We start from the raw sequence: 15,684 nt of genomic DNA, 5'->3' as shown, positions 1-15,684 counted from the left end.
AGGGAGGAAGGGAGGAAGGGAGGAAGGGAGGAAGGAAGGAAGGAAGGAAGAAAAGAAAGAAAAGAAAGAAAGAAAGAAAGAAAGAAAGAAAGAAAGAAAGAAAGAAAGAAAGAAAGAAAGAAAGAAAGAAAGAAAGAAAGAAAGAAAGAAAGAGAGAAAGAAAGAAAGAGAAAAGGCAAGCACATGATGTTTGAAGTATCCCCATGGGCAATCATTAATGGGGGACTGAAGCTAAGGGGATAGTCTAGGGCTGGAGAGAGCAAGAACGAGATCTGTAACTCATCTGCACAATATTTTAATAACATTTGGACAGAGTACAAGTTAATATAAAAAGGTTTTATTAAACCTTTTTCAAACTTAAGTAAGCAGTACACAGCACCTACACAAAAACTAATCATGTGTTAGGGCATGTATTTTGCAGAAAAGCAGAAATATTAAATGCATCCTTTTCAGATCATGATGCAATAAAAATTGCATTCAACAAAGGATTATAGAAATAGATTAAAAATTGATTGGAAACCAAATAATCTAATTCTAAAGAATGAATAGGTCAAAGAACAAATCATACAATCAATAATTTCACTAAAGAGAATGACAAAAATTAGACAACATACCAAAATTTATAGGACAGAGTAAAAGCAGTACTTAGGGGAAAATATTTATTTCTAAATGCTTACACCCGAAAAAAAAAAAAAAAAAGGAAAGGAAAGATAAAGTACCAGATCAATGAACTGGGCATGCAACCAAAAAAACTAAAAAATGAACAAATTAAAAATCCCCAACTAAATTCCAAATTGGAAATCCCCCCATATCAAAGATATTATGAAAAAACAAATAAAACAGATGAACCATTGGTTAACTTGATTTAAAAAAAAAAAAAGGAAAAGGAAAACCACATTAGTAGTATCAAAAATGAAAAGGATGACTTTACCACCAATAAAAAGGAAATTAGAGAAATTTTTAGGAGCTATTTTGCCTAATTATATGCCAACAAATCTAACAATCTAAATGAAATAAATATTTACAAAAACATAAATTGCCCAAATTAACAGAAGAGAAAATAGAATACTTAAATAATCCTACCTTAGAAAAAGAAATTGAACAAGTCATTAATGAGAAAAAAATCTTCAGGACCTGATAGATTCACAAGTCAATTCTAGTAAACATTTGAGAAGCAATTCCAATACTATGTAACTTATTTGGAAAATTAGGCAAAGAAGTCCTACCAAATTTCTTTTAAGACAAAAATATGGTGCTGATAATTAAGGAAGAGCAAAAACAGAGAAAGAAAACTATAGGCCAATTTCCCTAATAGATATTGTTGCAAAAATCTTAAATACAACTAGCAAGGAGATTACAGCACTATATCACAAAGATCACTATGACCAGGTGGGATTTATACCAGGAATGCAAGGCTGGTTCAATATTAGGAAAAAAATATCAGAATAACTGACCATGGCAACAACAAAAATCATATGGTTATCTCAATAGATGCAGAAAAAGCTTTGGATAAAAACACAACACTCATTCCTATTAAGAACACTAGAAAGCATAGGAATAAATGGTGCTTTCCTTCATATTGTAAGTAGTATCTATCTAAAACCATCAGCAAACCTTATCTGCAAGAGCTAGAAGTATTCCCAATAAGATCAGTGGTAAGCAAGGATGCTCATTATCACCAATATTGTACCAGAATATTGTACTATGGCAGTAAGACAAGAAAAAGGAATAGAAGGAATTATTATAGGCAATGAGGAAACAAAACTCACACTTTTGGCAGATGATATGATGGTCCATTTAAAGAATTAACTAAAGAACTAGTTGAAATAGTTAACAAAGTTAATTATTTATTCTGTTCAGATTGAAAAGCAGTATGGAATAAGATAAATAGCTTCAAAGCCAGAAGACTTGAGTTTAAGTCTTGTCTCTGACACACACTGGCTAGAGTACTCTGGGCAAGTCTCACTTCTCTGGAAAAGTTTCTATGACTTAAGTTGCGGAGAAGATGATGACCTGCATATTCAAAGAGGAATATCCTAACCCAAATGTCCCTTAAGCCAATGAAAAATTACAGGTCCAGGCCCCATATCCCTATATTCACAGAAGACACAAACGTTTAATAATAGAGGGATTCCAAGAGGTGGTGACACAAATGGTTGCAAAGTATCATATGAGGTTTGAGGAAGAAAAGATCATTACAGAAATAAGAAAGGGAGAAATTAGCCATGGTTTCATGAAGAAAGTCACAAAGGCACAGAGAGCTGTGAGGTGGCAAGTAGCCTACTTTGGACAGACTGTAGAAAAAGAGAATGACATAGTATAAAAAGAGCCTAGAGATTTTCAAAAGCTTTGAATGGCAGGCTAAGTAGTTGTGATTTTATTCACTAGATAGTTCTTTAAAGAGAAAAGTGACACAATCAGATCTATACACAGGAAGATTAATTTGGCAGTAGCAATAAAGATGGAATGGAGAGAAGAAAAACAATTTAGGAAGCAAGTGAACCACTTCAGGTAGGGAGTAATAAGGTTTCATGCTATAATGGTGGCAGTGGCAAAAAAAGGAGATTATGTGATAGAATACTGGTGATGAAGAATTGAAACAATGTGGCAACTAATTACTACCGGTGAGGAAAGAAAAAGAGCCAAAGACAGTAACTTAGGTTTCAAACTTGGGTGCGGGATACATGGTGCTACTATTAAAACTAATGTGAAAATATTACATTAAAACTAACAGTGAAAACCACAAAGGAACAGGTTGGGGAGAAGACACTCAATTTTGGGCATGGCGAGTTTGAGGCACCAATGAAAGCAACAACATTATAGATCTATATCTTGTTTGTACATGAATTTAAGTCTTACACTTTAGCAACTGTATACTTCAAAAGTCTAGCTGATGGAAATGGTCAAACATTCTGGAAAGCAATCGTGAATTATGTTAAACAAGTGATTAATGTCCATATCCTTTGCTCCAGAGTTCTCACTGTTAAGCCTATAATCCAAGGAGGTTAAAGTCAGAAATAAAAATCCCACATATTATCAAAAGTAAAAGGAATTTTAAAGCACAAACATAAAATTTGTTCTTCTCCCAGAGATACTGACTTAACAGAGAATTACTGAGACAAAGGAAAAGTAAAGAACTAAAGATAGATTATAATGCAACATTATATATATATATATATATATATATATATATATATATATATGAATTATAAATCAATAAAATGCAGAATAGGAAAAATTCTTCCAATCCTCCAATTCAAGGTAGAGTGGAAGTAGAGCTACAGGGAACTTGTTATGTGGCTTTAGGTAAGTTAGTTTACCTTTCTGGGAATGAGTCTCTTTCTATGGCAAATGAGAGGCTGGACAAGTCTTAAAGTATCTTCCAGTTCTAGGAACTAAAAAGCCTAAAAAACTTCAAAGCTGTAAAATGAATTTCACTGAAGAAATTCTAGGAGAATTCATACAACACTCCCCAAGTTTCACTATCTTCTACCATCATGTGCCCACCCACTTTCAGAACACACAGAATCATACCCACGATTTCACGTTTACCATACTATTATCTAAAAAAGGGGAAAAAATAGAAAAAGCTAAGTGATTTTCCTTAGTCAATGTTCATTAGTTCTTTTCTACTGCAATAGCTATCTTACTATCCTTCAGTACAGTATCACACCTTTTAAAAAATATATATTTATGCAAATATCTGCATACATACACAGACACTATAAAAGATCCATGCTTAAGTTTATATTTTAAAATCCTTTGGTGATCCACATGACAAACTCCAGGATATTCTCACCTATATATATTGGGTGCTCAATGTTCTGCTCAAAGATTAACTTTATAAGTCCTGCTACCTATGGTGGGGAGAGGCACAAAAAGCACAATAGTATGAAAAAGTTTAAAATATTTTCTTTAGTAACTTCATAATGAGCCTAAAGGTTGCAAAGTAGAACTCACCTGAGTATAGAAGCCACTAGCTGCCTCTAAAAACAGAGAAAGGTTTGCTTGAACTTCACTCCGATTAGGGTTTGCTCGATTCTTTGCCTGGCCCTGTAGTGTTGTGATCTGATTCTTAAAGGCATGATTCCAGCTGAAAACAAAACGTAATTCTATTTGCTATAGCAGTGACTCACTGGGCAGACACTGGTCCCCCTGAGAACAAGAAAGAACTATTTGTTATAATTATAACATTCTGAACAGTGAAATTATATTAAAATTGTTCATTTGTTAAAAGACTACCCATTCTTCTCTGATCTAGTACTGAAATTACTTTGGAATCTGAACAAAACTAGTTAACGTTTACAAAATATTTGAACAGATTGTGGCACCAATTACTCATTTTCTACGGACAACATAACCAGTAATTGGTGGGGCATTTGTTCAAGAATATTCTTATAAAAGCTTGTTCCTAAGGCTATAAGGCATCATTAGTGTTTTCTCCATAACATTCAAATTTATGTCAAAAACTTTAAATTTCTGATCACTGAAATTTATAATTTGAGCTATTAAAACCACAAAGTGATTATTGCATTAATTCAGTTACACCAAGTGTCACAATTATATCTTCAATGTGCATAGTAATGTACAATATATCACCTTAATTGTAACATGGAAAATCCATTAAAAAAGAAAAAACAAAGAAAAACTGGAAAAAGAAAGTGGCCCAGATAAAGAAACCAATAGAGTCAGGTGGGTTAAACCAAGATCTCTAAAATAAGCCATGCCCTCAAGCCCTAATTTTTCCAAAGCAGAAGACTCACTACTCTGAAGAATCACTATGCACTCCCTGATAATGTATGAAAGAGGTCTTTAACCCTGGCCAATGATATCAATGATACTATGGAGTTTTACTTAAGATAATTATATTTACTAAAGATAGATTCTGCTAAATTGTTCAGAGAACATCTTACCTCCTCCCCCAATCAATCTTAATTTGTACGTCGTGCTGAGCAAATGTATAGCATACAAAATAAATGTACGTAATTATTTATAGCCCAATTACTCCACCTCCTATTCATTTTTTTTTTTAAAGCAATCGGGGTTAAGTAACTTGGCTCAAGGTTAAACGGCCAGTTATTTCTGGGTGTGGTGCTGAGTATCTGAGCCCAGACTTGATCCAGGTCATCCCGACACTGGAGCTGATGCTCTTACTCGCTGAGCCACCTGGCCGCCCCTTCCACCTCCTATTCCTAATGATAATAGTATGTATCTTACTAAATTTGTCCTATATGCTCAACAGGACTACCCTAAAGAGCTTGGTAATAAGAATTTTGTGGTTCATTTCCTAAAACTCCTCATTCTATCCATGAATTCTATTTTTACATTATTAAAATGGTCAAAGATTTTTATTTGAAGAATAAAACAATCAGCCTTCTAATGCAGGTTTATTTGGTAGCAGTTAAGAAAAAAGTTTTCTTAAAGTACTGAAAAGATCATTCTTCTATATAACTATACCCCAAATTTGAATACTTACAGATCCTGTTCCACTTTCTTGTCTAAAGCATACTCCAGATCAGTAACTAGCATTTTCTGATACAGGTCCTGCAGAGCCTGCCTAGATGTCCAGACCTCAGCTGGACCCAGCTTGGAATCTGAGTAACAAAAATAAACACAACATCAGATTGTTTTACTCAGTGTATCATAGCAGTCATTTCTTTCTCTTTCCCTTAGCAAAGAAAACTACCATATATAATAAACTATCATAATAGAGGCAAGAATTTTTAACCTGAAATTTTTTTAACCGGTTTTTAAAAAATTCTGATAACTGCACTGCAATGTAAATTTTTTGCAGGGGTGAGCTAGTAATCCCATGTATTTTATGTGTTATTTTATATGCTCATTTTATTATTTTAAGAAGGTATTCAGAAGCTTTTCCAGAAAGCCCAAGGGATCCATGATGCAGAAAAGATTAGGAATCTCTGCAAAAGATGTTCTTGTACTACTGAATTTCTAAAATCTCTAGATAGAGGCTTAATCTCAACAAAATAGAAAAGAAATGGCTAATGGATAAGGTTGACTTTAAAAGTTCTTTAGTTCTTTGACTTAATAGGTACAAAAACCCTAACTTACACTAATGATCAGAAGAGTTTACATTAAAAGACAGGGGAAGTGGCATATACCAAAACTGAAGCTAAGTGCCACTTTAATTGACTGCTTCAATGAATCATATAGCTATTGTGACTAACAAGATGAAGAACTGGTCACTTTCTCTCATCACAAAGTCTCAAACCTCTCCAAAACTGGAATCAGCTATCTTTATTTGCTACAGTTCTGGAAATGCTAGTAATAGCAGACTAAAAATAAACCCTCAAAATCAACAAATATTATATATAATAACAAAATTCAAGAGGAAGTTACAGACAGGGAAATCTCAATCCAAAAAACTACAAAAATATGTAAAATATTTGAGGATCAATCTGAGTTCACAAAACACTTATACAGATTCAATTATAAAATGCCCCTTAAAAGACTCAATTATAAAATGTTCCTTAAAAGACTAACACCCATTCCCCCCCCCTCAACCCGCAGAAAAAACTAAAGGAATATTAAATAGCTAAAGGAGTATCTAGAGCTCATGGTTAGGTCATACCAATATAACAAAAAAAAGGGTAATACTACTAAAATTTATTTACAGCTTAATGCTATACCAATCAAATTAGCAAAGGGACCCTTTATAGAACTTGATAAAATGTTAACATTTCAACTGAGAGGAACAAAAGATCTATGATATAAAGGGAAATAATGAAATGGGGTAGGATCAAAAGGTGATAGAACTTCCAGACCTCAGAAGTAGTCATTCAAAGCTATTTGGTATTGGTATGGTTTAAAAAGAGAAGTAGATAATAAATGAAACATCAGAAAAAAGAAAATAAAAAACAAGACCTCCATCAAATCACCAGAAATCTCATACAAGATCAGATCAGCTTTAGTACTCATAACTCATCAGTACTCCACCCCCTAAATCTCTCTAATTGGAAGGCAGGGTGGGACCTCCTTCCCAAACCTCCAAAGGTATCTGCCACTGTATGGAGAATATCTTGCCACAGAGCTCAATGTGAAGAGGGATTCCCTATAAATAGTAGTCTTCTGGATTCCCTGTTTGTGATTGACCCTAGAACACTGCAAAGTCTGTTAAATAAAATCAATAAATACTCCAAAGTGTTCAGCCTAACTGTCCAACAGGAAAAAGAAAGTGGTTATTGTGCAGCTAGATTGACAACCTAGGCCAGCCTAGGCAGTGGCAGTTCTTCAGTGCACGCATCTTGGAGAAACCCTGCAGGTGGACAAATAACTAGGCCCAGATGTATAAACCAGGCTGTAGTGACTTTGGAGAAGTGCAGAGTTCTCTTAAAGACCTCAAACTTGTCCCTGAAGGAAAGGCTTATCTTTTTGGATCATCATCATTCTTCGAGCAAATCCAGTTATATATGTCATGACATATATAACTCAATGTCACAATAAGTCTCTGAAAAATTTAAGATGTGACTCACTGAGAAGGCAATACAAAGACACACATCTCATCTTTGGCTGACCAAAAAAAGAAGATAAGCTGGTCACATAGCTGCCAAACTGATACTCTGAAAACATAGATCTGACCATGGAAGTCTCTACTAAATGAGTGAACGGACTTCCTACTGCCTTAGGAATAAAATACAACAACAAGATCCTCAGCTTGGCATTTAAGGGTCTATCCCTCCCATCTGCTTTAGTTCTTGTTTTATTTCCTATCACTCTTCTCTGTCTGAGTCAAAATGGCCTGTTAACTCTCTTTTTTCTGCATGAATGACACTAAGAACTTCAAAAATTGAGGAAAAGACATTTTAGCAATCTATTTCCTTTATGATGAAAAATCTGCACTGGCCTATCTGCAAATAAGAAAGGTTTTACTGAACTCTTTCATGGATATGATGATACATGGACTTCTGCAAAAGTTTCCTATTTTTTTTTTCAGGTACTTTATACTTCACATAACACTGCTTTCCCAGACAGTAATGAAGTACGAGCTCTTCAAGTCCAGTAGCTCTATTTACTAGACTTCAGTTAGTGATGGAAGTTTGGAAAACATGATGGAGAGAAGGGTACTTCTTATTTCTCATTAAGATTTTCGTTCTTTAAAGATAGGTAATTAGCAAAATAACCACTTTCTAAGTGTATAAGGGAGTGTAATATTTTTTTAAATGCACAGAATCATCTTGACATAAATAGGCTTTACGTAAGTCTTAAGTTTACATTTCAATAAGGATTCTAATTAAAATGAAACTAAGCATTTAAAGAATAGTAAGCTATATCTTTTTACTTTAGTAGAAGACAAATATTTTTTAATATCAATAATCAAAGAAAGGGAATACGAGAGTTAAGCTATAACATAAATACAAGTCAATTACCTGTCATGTCAGCCTTCAGGACTTCTGCCTGCCTACAAGAGAAGAAAAAACATAAGTTAGAAAGAAGTCAAAATCGACCAGCATAAATTAGAGAAAATTAAATTAAGCTAAATCACATTAGGAAAAGTTTTCCAAGCTGTGGGATATAAAACCTTTCCAGGAGGAGTGTGAAACAATGACAAAATTACTGGATAATTGAGTATAAATTCCTGCAAAAACATCTCCTCTGAAAACAAAACTCAAATTAACAAAATAAAGATCATTAACAACATAAGGGAGCAAGCAACCTGAGAAGACAGGGCTAGCTGACTGCCTCTGCCAACGCTTCAAACCCTGCCTCCACAGGAGCCTCAGCTACTGAAGGACCCTGAAAACAAAGTTCTCACCATTCAGGTCCTTTGCTTAAATAAATAGATGAACATCAGAAGCAAGGTTTTATCAATCAAAATATTGATTAAAATCTCTCCTTAATTATATTCCAACCAAACTGAACTACTTGATAGCTTGGGTTCTAGGCTTTACCCTTGCTCTGGTGTAGCAGTTGAACCTACCTCTATGGGTTTGCTCCCTAAATTAGATTTTGAGCTCCTTGAGATAGGACAGATTAACTTTTCTATTTGTATTCCAAACATCTTACTGTAGTGCTTTGTACCTAGCAAGCACTTAATACTTCCTCATTTATTTACTTAAGGAAAATGTAATAGGTGACACAGTAGAGAGGGGTAGGTTTGGAGTCAAGTCAATAAGACTAAGTTAAAATCTAGCCTCAGACATTTACTTATTAGCTGTGGACCCTGGACAGGTCACTTCACCTCTGTCTGCCTCAGTTTTCTCAACTGTAAAATGAGGATGATAATAATAGCATTACCTCCGTATTTGTCAAGTCCTTAGAACAAAATCATATAGTACATATAGTAGAAGGCTACATAAATGCTACTTATTATTATTATTTTTAATCTTACAGGAAATGAAGCACAATGACAGGTTTCCTATGATATGTGCAAAGTCGAATGAGAACTGGTACATGCCAAATTTCAACAAGGGCTTGTCCTCCCACTGTCACCATCACTTAACCTAGGCTTATGAAACAGGTGAGTTATCTTGTATTCCTTGATGGACTTTGACATGAAGTATATTTAATTCAAAGTGAAAAAAATATTCCTACCGTGTTCCAGAATCTATGCTAGGAACTAAGAATACAGATACCAAGAATGAAACAAGAAAGAATGTTCAAAAGAAACTTACACTCAAATGAGGAATCCAACAATTACACACACACAGAGTGAATACTACAAATTCATGCAAAATAGTTGAATAAAAGGAAATCTGATTGGGCAGGTATTTGCAGACTGACTGGGGTGGGGTGAGGGTGGGTGGAATCCCCAAAGGCTTCATGCAGAAAATGGTGCTTGAACTCTATCTAAAAGGAAGAGATGAACTCCCTAAAGCAGAGATAAGGAAGGAATACATTTCAGACACAAAGTCTTTTTTGCAAAGGGCCAGAGACAGAAGGAATGTCATGAAGCACTATAAATATTCGTTGAGGCTGGCATGATAGGTTGTGTGTAGGATTCTAAAAGTTAAGCAGAGTTTATATTTTAGAACTGAGGCAAGCAGAAACCCCTGGATTTAACAGACACAACCATATCTTTGTTTAAGAAGACAGCTTTGATAACAGTGTGTAAGATGAAGAGAGCAGAGAGACCTAAAGAAAGAAAAACAATTAGGAGGAGATTTTTTGCAGTATCTAAGTGTGAAGTGAGAAGAACTCGAACTTCAGTAGTAGCAGTGGTGGTGGTAGTGGTGGTAGTAGTAGTAGTAGTAGAGCATGGTTTTGGACATGACAGGTTTTCAGAAATTTCCAAGATATTCAGTTTGTGATGTCCAACAGGCAATTGGTGATGCAGGTGTGAAGCTCAGGGGAAAGAATGGACATGGAAATATAGAGAGTGTCCCAAAGTCTCAGCACAGTTTGTAAGCTAAAGAACACCTTGTATATCTGGGAAGTTTCTGCACACAGATAAACCCAGAGGAACTAATGAAGTTTCAAAGAGAAAATGTAGAGGGATAAAAGAGTAGCTAGGATAAAACTGGGAAATACCCACAGTTTGATGTAATAAGCATGAAACTGCAAAGGAAGATAAGAAAGAGTAGTCAGGGAGAAGGTGAACCAGGAGAGAGTAGTAGAATTACTCAGAGACAAGGTCATCCAGGAGAAGAGGGTGGTCAACAGTGTCAAAAGCCATAGATAAGTCAATAATTATTGTTATGTTATCTAAACAGGCCTGCATTCATCATTTAAGACTGCTAATATAATTGCTCAATGAAAAAGAGACATTTCATAAGAGACATTGCTCAACTGCAGGTATTGATATAGTTAAAATCTCACTGAAGCATGTGCAGAGCAATTTCTAATGGCTCCACTTTTGTATAATATTGTGGGAGGGAGAATTGCCTGTAGGTCTAAAGAATTTTTTGATCAACCAATCAAAACACTAACAGCTTCCTCTTTGTACTGCAAGTAGACAAGGTAAGAGACAGCTAACTAATACTATGGAAAATTGTTACTTTGAAAACCTATTGATGGCCATACCATTATCAAAAAAGAAATTTCAATGAAAACACCATGTTGAAGAACTATATTGGAATCTGCACTAACAGCTCCAAAATGCAGGTCTAAAAGTATTAGATAAGAGGTTGGTTGCTCATGCAATCTGGACACATTCCATGCCTCACAGACAGTAACTTGTATTGAGAGATAAAAGAGAATGAAACATACTGCTTTTTCAGTTATGTTTCAACTATCAATGAATCAAGAAGTCTTTGGTTTATCAAAAAAAAATTATACAAATTCTTTACTATTCTTTAAAGACAAAATGTTGATCTTAATAAGAGGTTGGGAAAGAATTCATTAAAAAAAAAAAATTACAAGTAGCAAAATCAATGTGGCACAGTGGATAGAGCACTGGGCCTCGAGTCAGGACAACCTGAGTTCAAATCTGGCCTCAGACACTTACTAGCTATGTGATCCTGGACCCTGTTTTGCCTGTTTATTCACCAATAAAACCACTATAGTATCTTTACAAAAAAAAAAAAAAAAGACAAAATGGGGTCATAAAGAATTGGACACAACTAAAACAATAGGAACATCAATGACATCATATTCGTAAAACAAGCCCACCCATAACAATGACATCTTATGGTCACTAATGCTAAAAGTTATGAATATAAAAATTTAAAAGGCTTATCAATAAATATCAGCACATGTATCATTTTGTTAAATTATTCAGATGTTACAAAATTATAATTACATTTGAAACAAAACAAAAGAGTAAAAATAAGCACCAAACTTACTTGCCTAGATTGCCTCATTGTGTTTGTTGGGGAGAGGTGCCTGAAAAAGCTTTAAATCACTAAGAGGAAAAGGACAAAAATGTTGGAAAGACTGTGGGAAAACCTATTCTTTGTGCAATGTTGGTGGAACTATAAATTTGTCTAGCCATTCCTGAAAGCAATTTATAACTATACTCAAAAAAGTTACTAAATCATGCAAACTCTTGAACCAAATAACTGACCTATAGCCTAAAGATATGGGGGAGGGGGTGGTGGTGGAAAGAAACACTCACAGGAGGTTTTCTGAGACACCAGAAACTGGAAACTAGGGGTGATATCACCAACTGGGAAATGGCTAAATAAACTATGGTATATAACAAAATGTAAAGGACTACAATTTGCCATAAGAACTGATGAAAATCATTTCCTGAACTTATTTCTCACTCACCAGGAAACTCATCATCATGCAGAATTGCATCAGCAACCCTGGGATTCTCACATATTTCTTCAGTACCTTCAACACCCTTTGCCCCTCTGACTGGAGCCAGGCTGGAGGTTAGAACAAAAAACTTCCCAAAGCCTCCATTTAAAGGGGGCTCCCAGGGCCAGCAACTCTTCATTTCCCAACTAGGCACTTTCTTACTCAGCTTCCCCTTCCTCTCTTTTCAGTTTCCTTTTGTGTGTTAACTTCCCCCAGGAGAGTAAGCTCAGGAAGGCAGGGATTATCTTTCTTTTTCTTATCCTTACCTTTGTCCCTTCCCATAGCACCTGGCCGAAAGGAGCTACTTAATAAATGTTTACTGAGAGTTTTGTTTTAATTTTTAAGAAATTGTTCAATGGATGAAAGAAATGGGGAGAAGTAATAAAAGCTTGCAAAAAAATTCTTTTAAGTTAGGGGATGGGTGTCACCACATCAACTATGGAAAGTTCTTGACATAAAAGTATATAATGGTATCAAGCAGTTACAGCTTTACTCCATGAAATATTGGCTCAGTTTAGGAATTAAGGCAGAAATCCACACAACTATCGCTAAAGTCAAGATGTTTCATGACAAGACAGTTTTCAGAGATGAAAACTGATCATGCAGAGTAGAGAATACATTACTTTGTTTTTGATCATTTTTTAAAATTAAACTTTCCCTAATCGTATTAGTTGGAAATGATCTTTCCCTACATGCTTCATCAGTTGGTCATTAATTCATAGGATGGAATTGTGAATGGCATTCTAGAAAGTAACTGCAATGATGCAGAGAATGATTAAAATATCCATCCATACCCTTTGATACAGATTCTATAGCTAAAGCTGTAGAAGCTACTTTTCAAGCAGTACAATGAGACAAAAAGAAAGGTTCCATACAAATTATTCAAAGCAGCACTTTCTGTGGTAATAAGGAACTAGAAATAAAGCAGATGACCATCAATTAACATAATGGCTAAGCAAATTATGTTACATCAACGTAATGAAAGATTGCTTTGTTGTAAGAATCAATAAATATAATCTGAAATGATGCAAAGTGAAATAAGAACCAAAAAAGCAATGACTACTATAATGTAAATGTTTAAAAACAGTAAAGAACAAAACAACTGAAAATGAATGTTGCTTGTACAAACAAAACCAAAGCAGCTAAAACAAGAAGAAAAGCAAATGGGAAAAAAATCTTTGCAGCATGTTTCTCTGATATAACGGTTTCATTTCTAAGATACACAGGGCAATGATTCAACTCTAAGAGCCATTTTCCAACTGATATGGTCAAAGGATAAGAACAGGCAATTTTCAGAGGAAAAAATGCAGACCATCAATAAACGTATTTTTAAAAATGTTCTAACTCACTAATAACTAGAGGCAGCTAGATGGTATAGAGCACTGGGCCTAGAGTCAGGGAGACTGAGTTTAAATCCAGGCTCAGACACTAACTAGCTGTGATTGTGGGCAATCTTTATCTATCTCAGTTTCAACTATAAAATGGGTACAATAATAGCATCTACCTCCCAAAGTTGTTGTGAGAATCAACTAAAATAATATTCATAAAATATTTAGTGCAGAGCAGCTGGGGGCACAGTAGATGTGCAGGATCTGAACTCAGGAGGACTCATCTGAGTTCAAATCTGGCCTCAGATACATTAATTGCCTCATCCAGGAGGAGCTAAGAAAGAATTTGAGATTCTAGTCTACCCATCATCGACCTTCATCACATCTAACACCTATGCAAGAACATACATTAGCTTACTTATTCCTAGGACAGGTAGTGGTACACTGGATAGGGTACTGGACTTAGAGTCAGGAAGACCTAAGTTCAAATCCAGTCTGACACTTACTAGCTGTGTAACTCTGGGCAAGTCACTTAACCCTGTTTGCCTCAGTTTTCTCATCTGTAAAATGAGTTGGAGAAGGCAGTGGTAAACCACTTCATAACAGATTGTTAAAGCTAACCCGAAAAAGGAAATTAACAAATGCTGGAGGGGCTATGAAAAAACAGGCTGCACTATTGGTAGACCTGTGAAATGGCCCACCAATTGTGGAAAGTCATTTGGGACTATCTCCAAAATACTCTTAAACTGAGCATATCATTTAATCCAGAAAAAAACACTAGTAAGTATATCCCCAAAGAGGTAGAAGAAAAAGGAAAAGAATCTATGTACACAAAAATATTTACAGAAGCTCTTTTGTTGTGGCAAAGCATTAGAAACAGGGGGTGCCCATCAAGTGGTGAACGGCTGAAGAAGATATGGTATATGAAGGTGATAGAGCATCACTGTGCTGTAAATGATACAGGGAGAAACTGGGAATTGATATAAATTGAAGTGAGCAGAACCAGAAGAACATTTTCAATAATACTGTAAAAACAAACACCCCTGAAAGACTTGGGAACCATGATCAACACAACGACCAATATGAAATCTACTTCCTCATAAACATATGGAGAAATATAGGTCATGTAAAAAGATATTTTAAAAGTCTGTTAAAAATAAAATGAAGGAATTGAAATTAAACTACCTCTAAGGTTTCATTCTGTAGTTGTGATTTTTTTCTAAATTTGTGACAGAGGCTCTGAAGGTGATAAAGGTTGGTATCCCTGACCTGCCATCACTGCCTTGCAGTCATGGTGATAGAAGTATGCTACAGTTGTATCTTTTCCTTCTACTTGTCTTCTGGGTGTGTCTCTTGAGCCAAACTGACTTTTTAGAAAGTTACTTTATATATTCCAAATAAAATGAGAAATGAAGGAACTACACCTGGGTTCAATTTTGTGTTTTCTTCCTTAAGTACTATATACAATCACCATCATTAATGAGAATATCTATCCTTAGGAAAACACTAAAAGTAGCATGTATACTACATGTAGTAAGAAATGTGCAAAAGCATAAATTGTGAATTTCATGCCTGATATATTATATTGAATTATATATAATGAATATAACATATTCATTATAAAATATAAGAAAATCGGTTTGGTAGATAAGAGGAACTCAAATAGGAGAAGATAGAATAATAGCATTTCTGTAAAAGTCTTAATTTTGCTGCCTGAAACCCCACCCGAGATTTGTTGCCTATATCCATAACTGAAAGAAATGCTAAGTTTCTGTTAGAGGTTAATAAAAATAGATAAGTATTTTTCCACCATCCAAATTCACAGACCCTCTGAAATCTATTCATAGACACTATAGGGATCTATCCATACCAGGTAAGAAACCCTGACATAAGGGGCGGCCAAGTGGCTCAGTGAGTAAGAGCATGGGCTCCAGTGTCGGGATGACCTGGAGATCGAATCCCGGTAGAGAACACTCAGCACCACACCCAGAAATAACTGGCTGTGTAACCTTGAGCAAGTTTACTTAACCCCGACTGCTTAAAAAAAAAAAAAGAAGAAACCCTGACATAAGAGGGAATTTATGTTGGTAGCACTCATTTATGGTGTATGTATGTGTGTGTGTATGGTAACAATGACAAGTGGGAACCTTTATAT

At 35.1% G+C, this 15,684-nt stretch overlaps 1 protein-coding gene across 6 annotated transcripts in view; it reads right to left on the bottom strand.

Moving 5' to 3' along the window:
• Window positions 1–15,684, bottom strand: part of SMG7 (SMG7 nonsense mediated mRNA decay factor) — a 99,617-nt gene that overhangs the window by 39,812 nt on the left and 44,121 nt on the right. For all 6 annotated transcript variants that reach the window (XM_069074400.1, XM_069074399.1, XM_069074401.1 and 3 more), the window contains 3 exons: window positions 8,388–8,419; window positions 5,477–5,594; window positions 3,961–4,093 (listed from right to left, as the gene is read on the bottom strand). In XM_069074400.1, coding sequence (XP_068930501.1) covers window positions 3,961–4,093; window positions 5,477–5,594; window positions 8,388–8,419 — 283 coding nt within the window. The remainder of the gene's footprint in view (window positions 1–3,960; window positions 4,094–5,476; window positions 5,595–8,387; window positions 8,420–15,684) is intronic.

The sequence above is a fragment of the Petaurus breviceps genome, unplaced genomic scaffold (assembly GCF_028583685.1).
Source record: "Petaurus breviceps papuanus isolate PSGF00001 unplaced genomic scaffold, PetGlider_PUasm1.0 90895, whole genome shotgun sequence".
In the NCBI taxonomy this organism is placed as follows: Eukaryota; Metazoa; Chordata; class Mammalia; order Diprotodontia; family Petauridae; genus Petaurus; species Petaurus breviceps.
The sequence above is the reverse complement of the archived record's forward strand: the minus strand, read 5'-3'. Positions and strand labels throughout refer to the sequence as shown.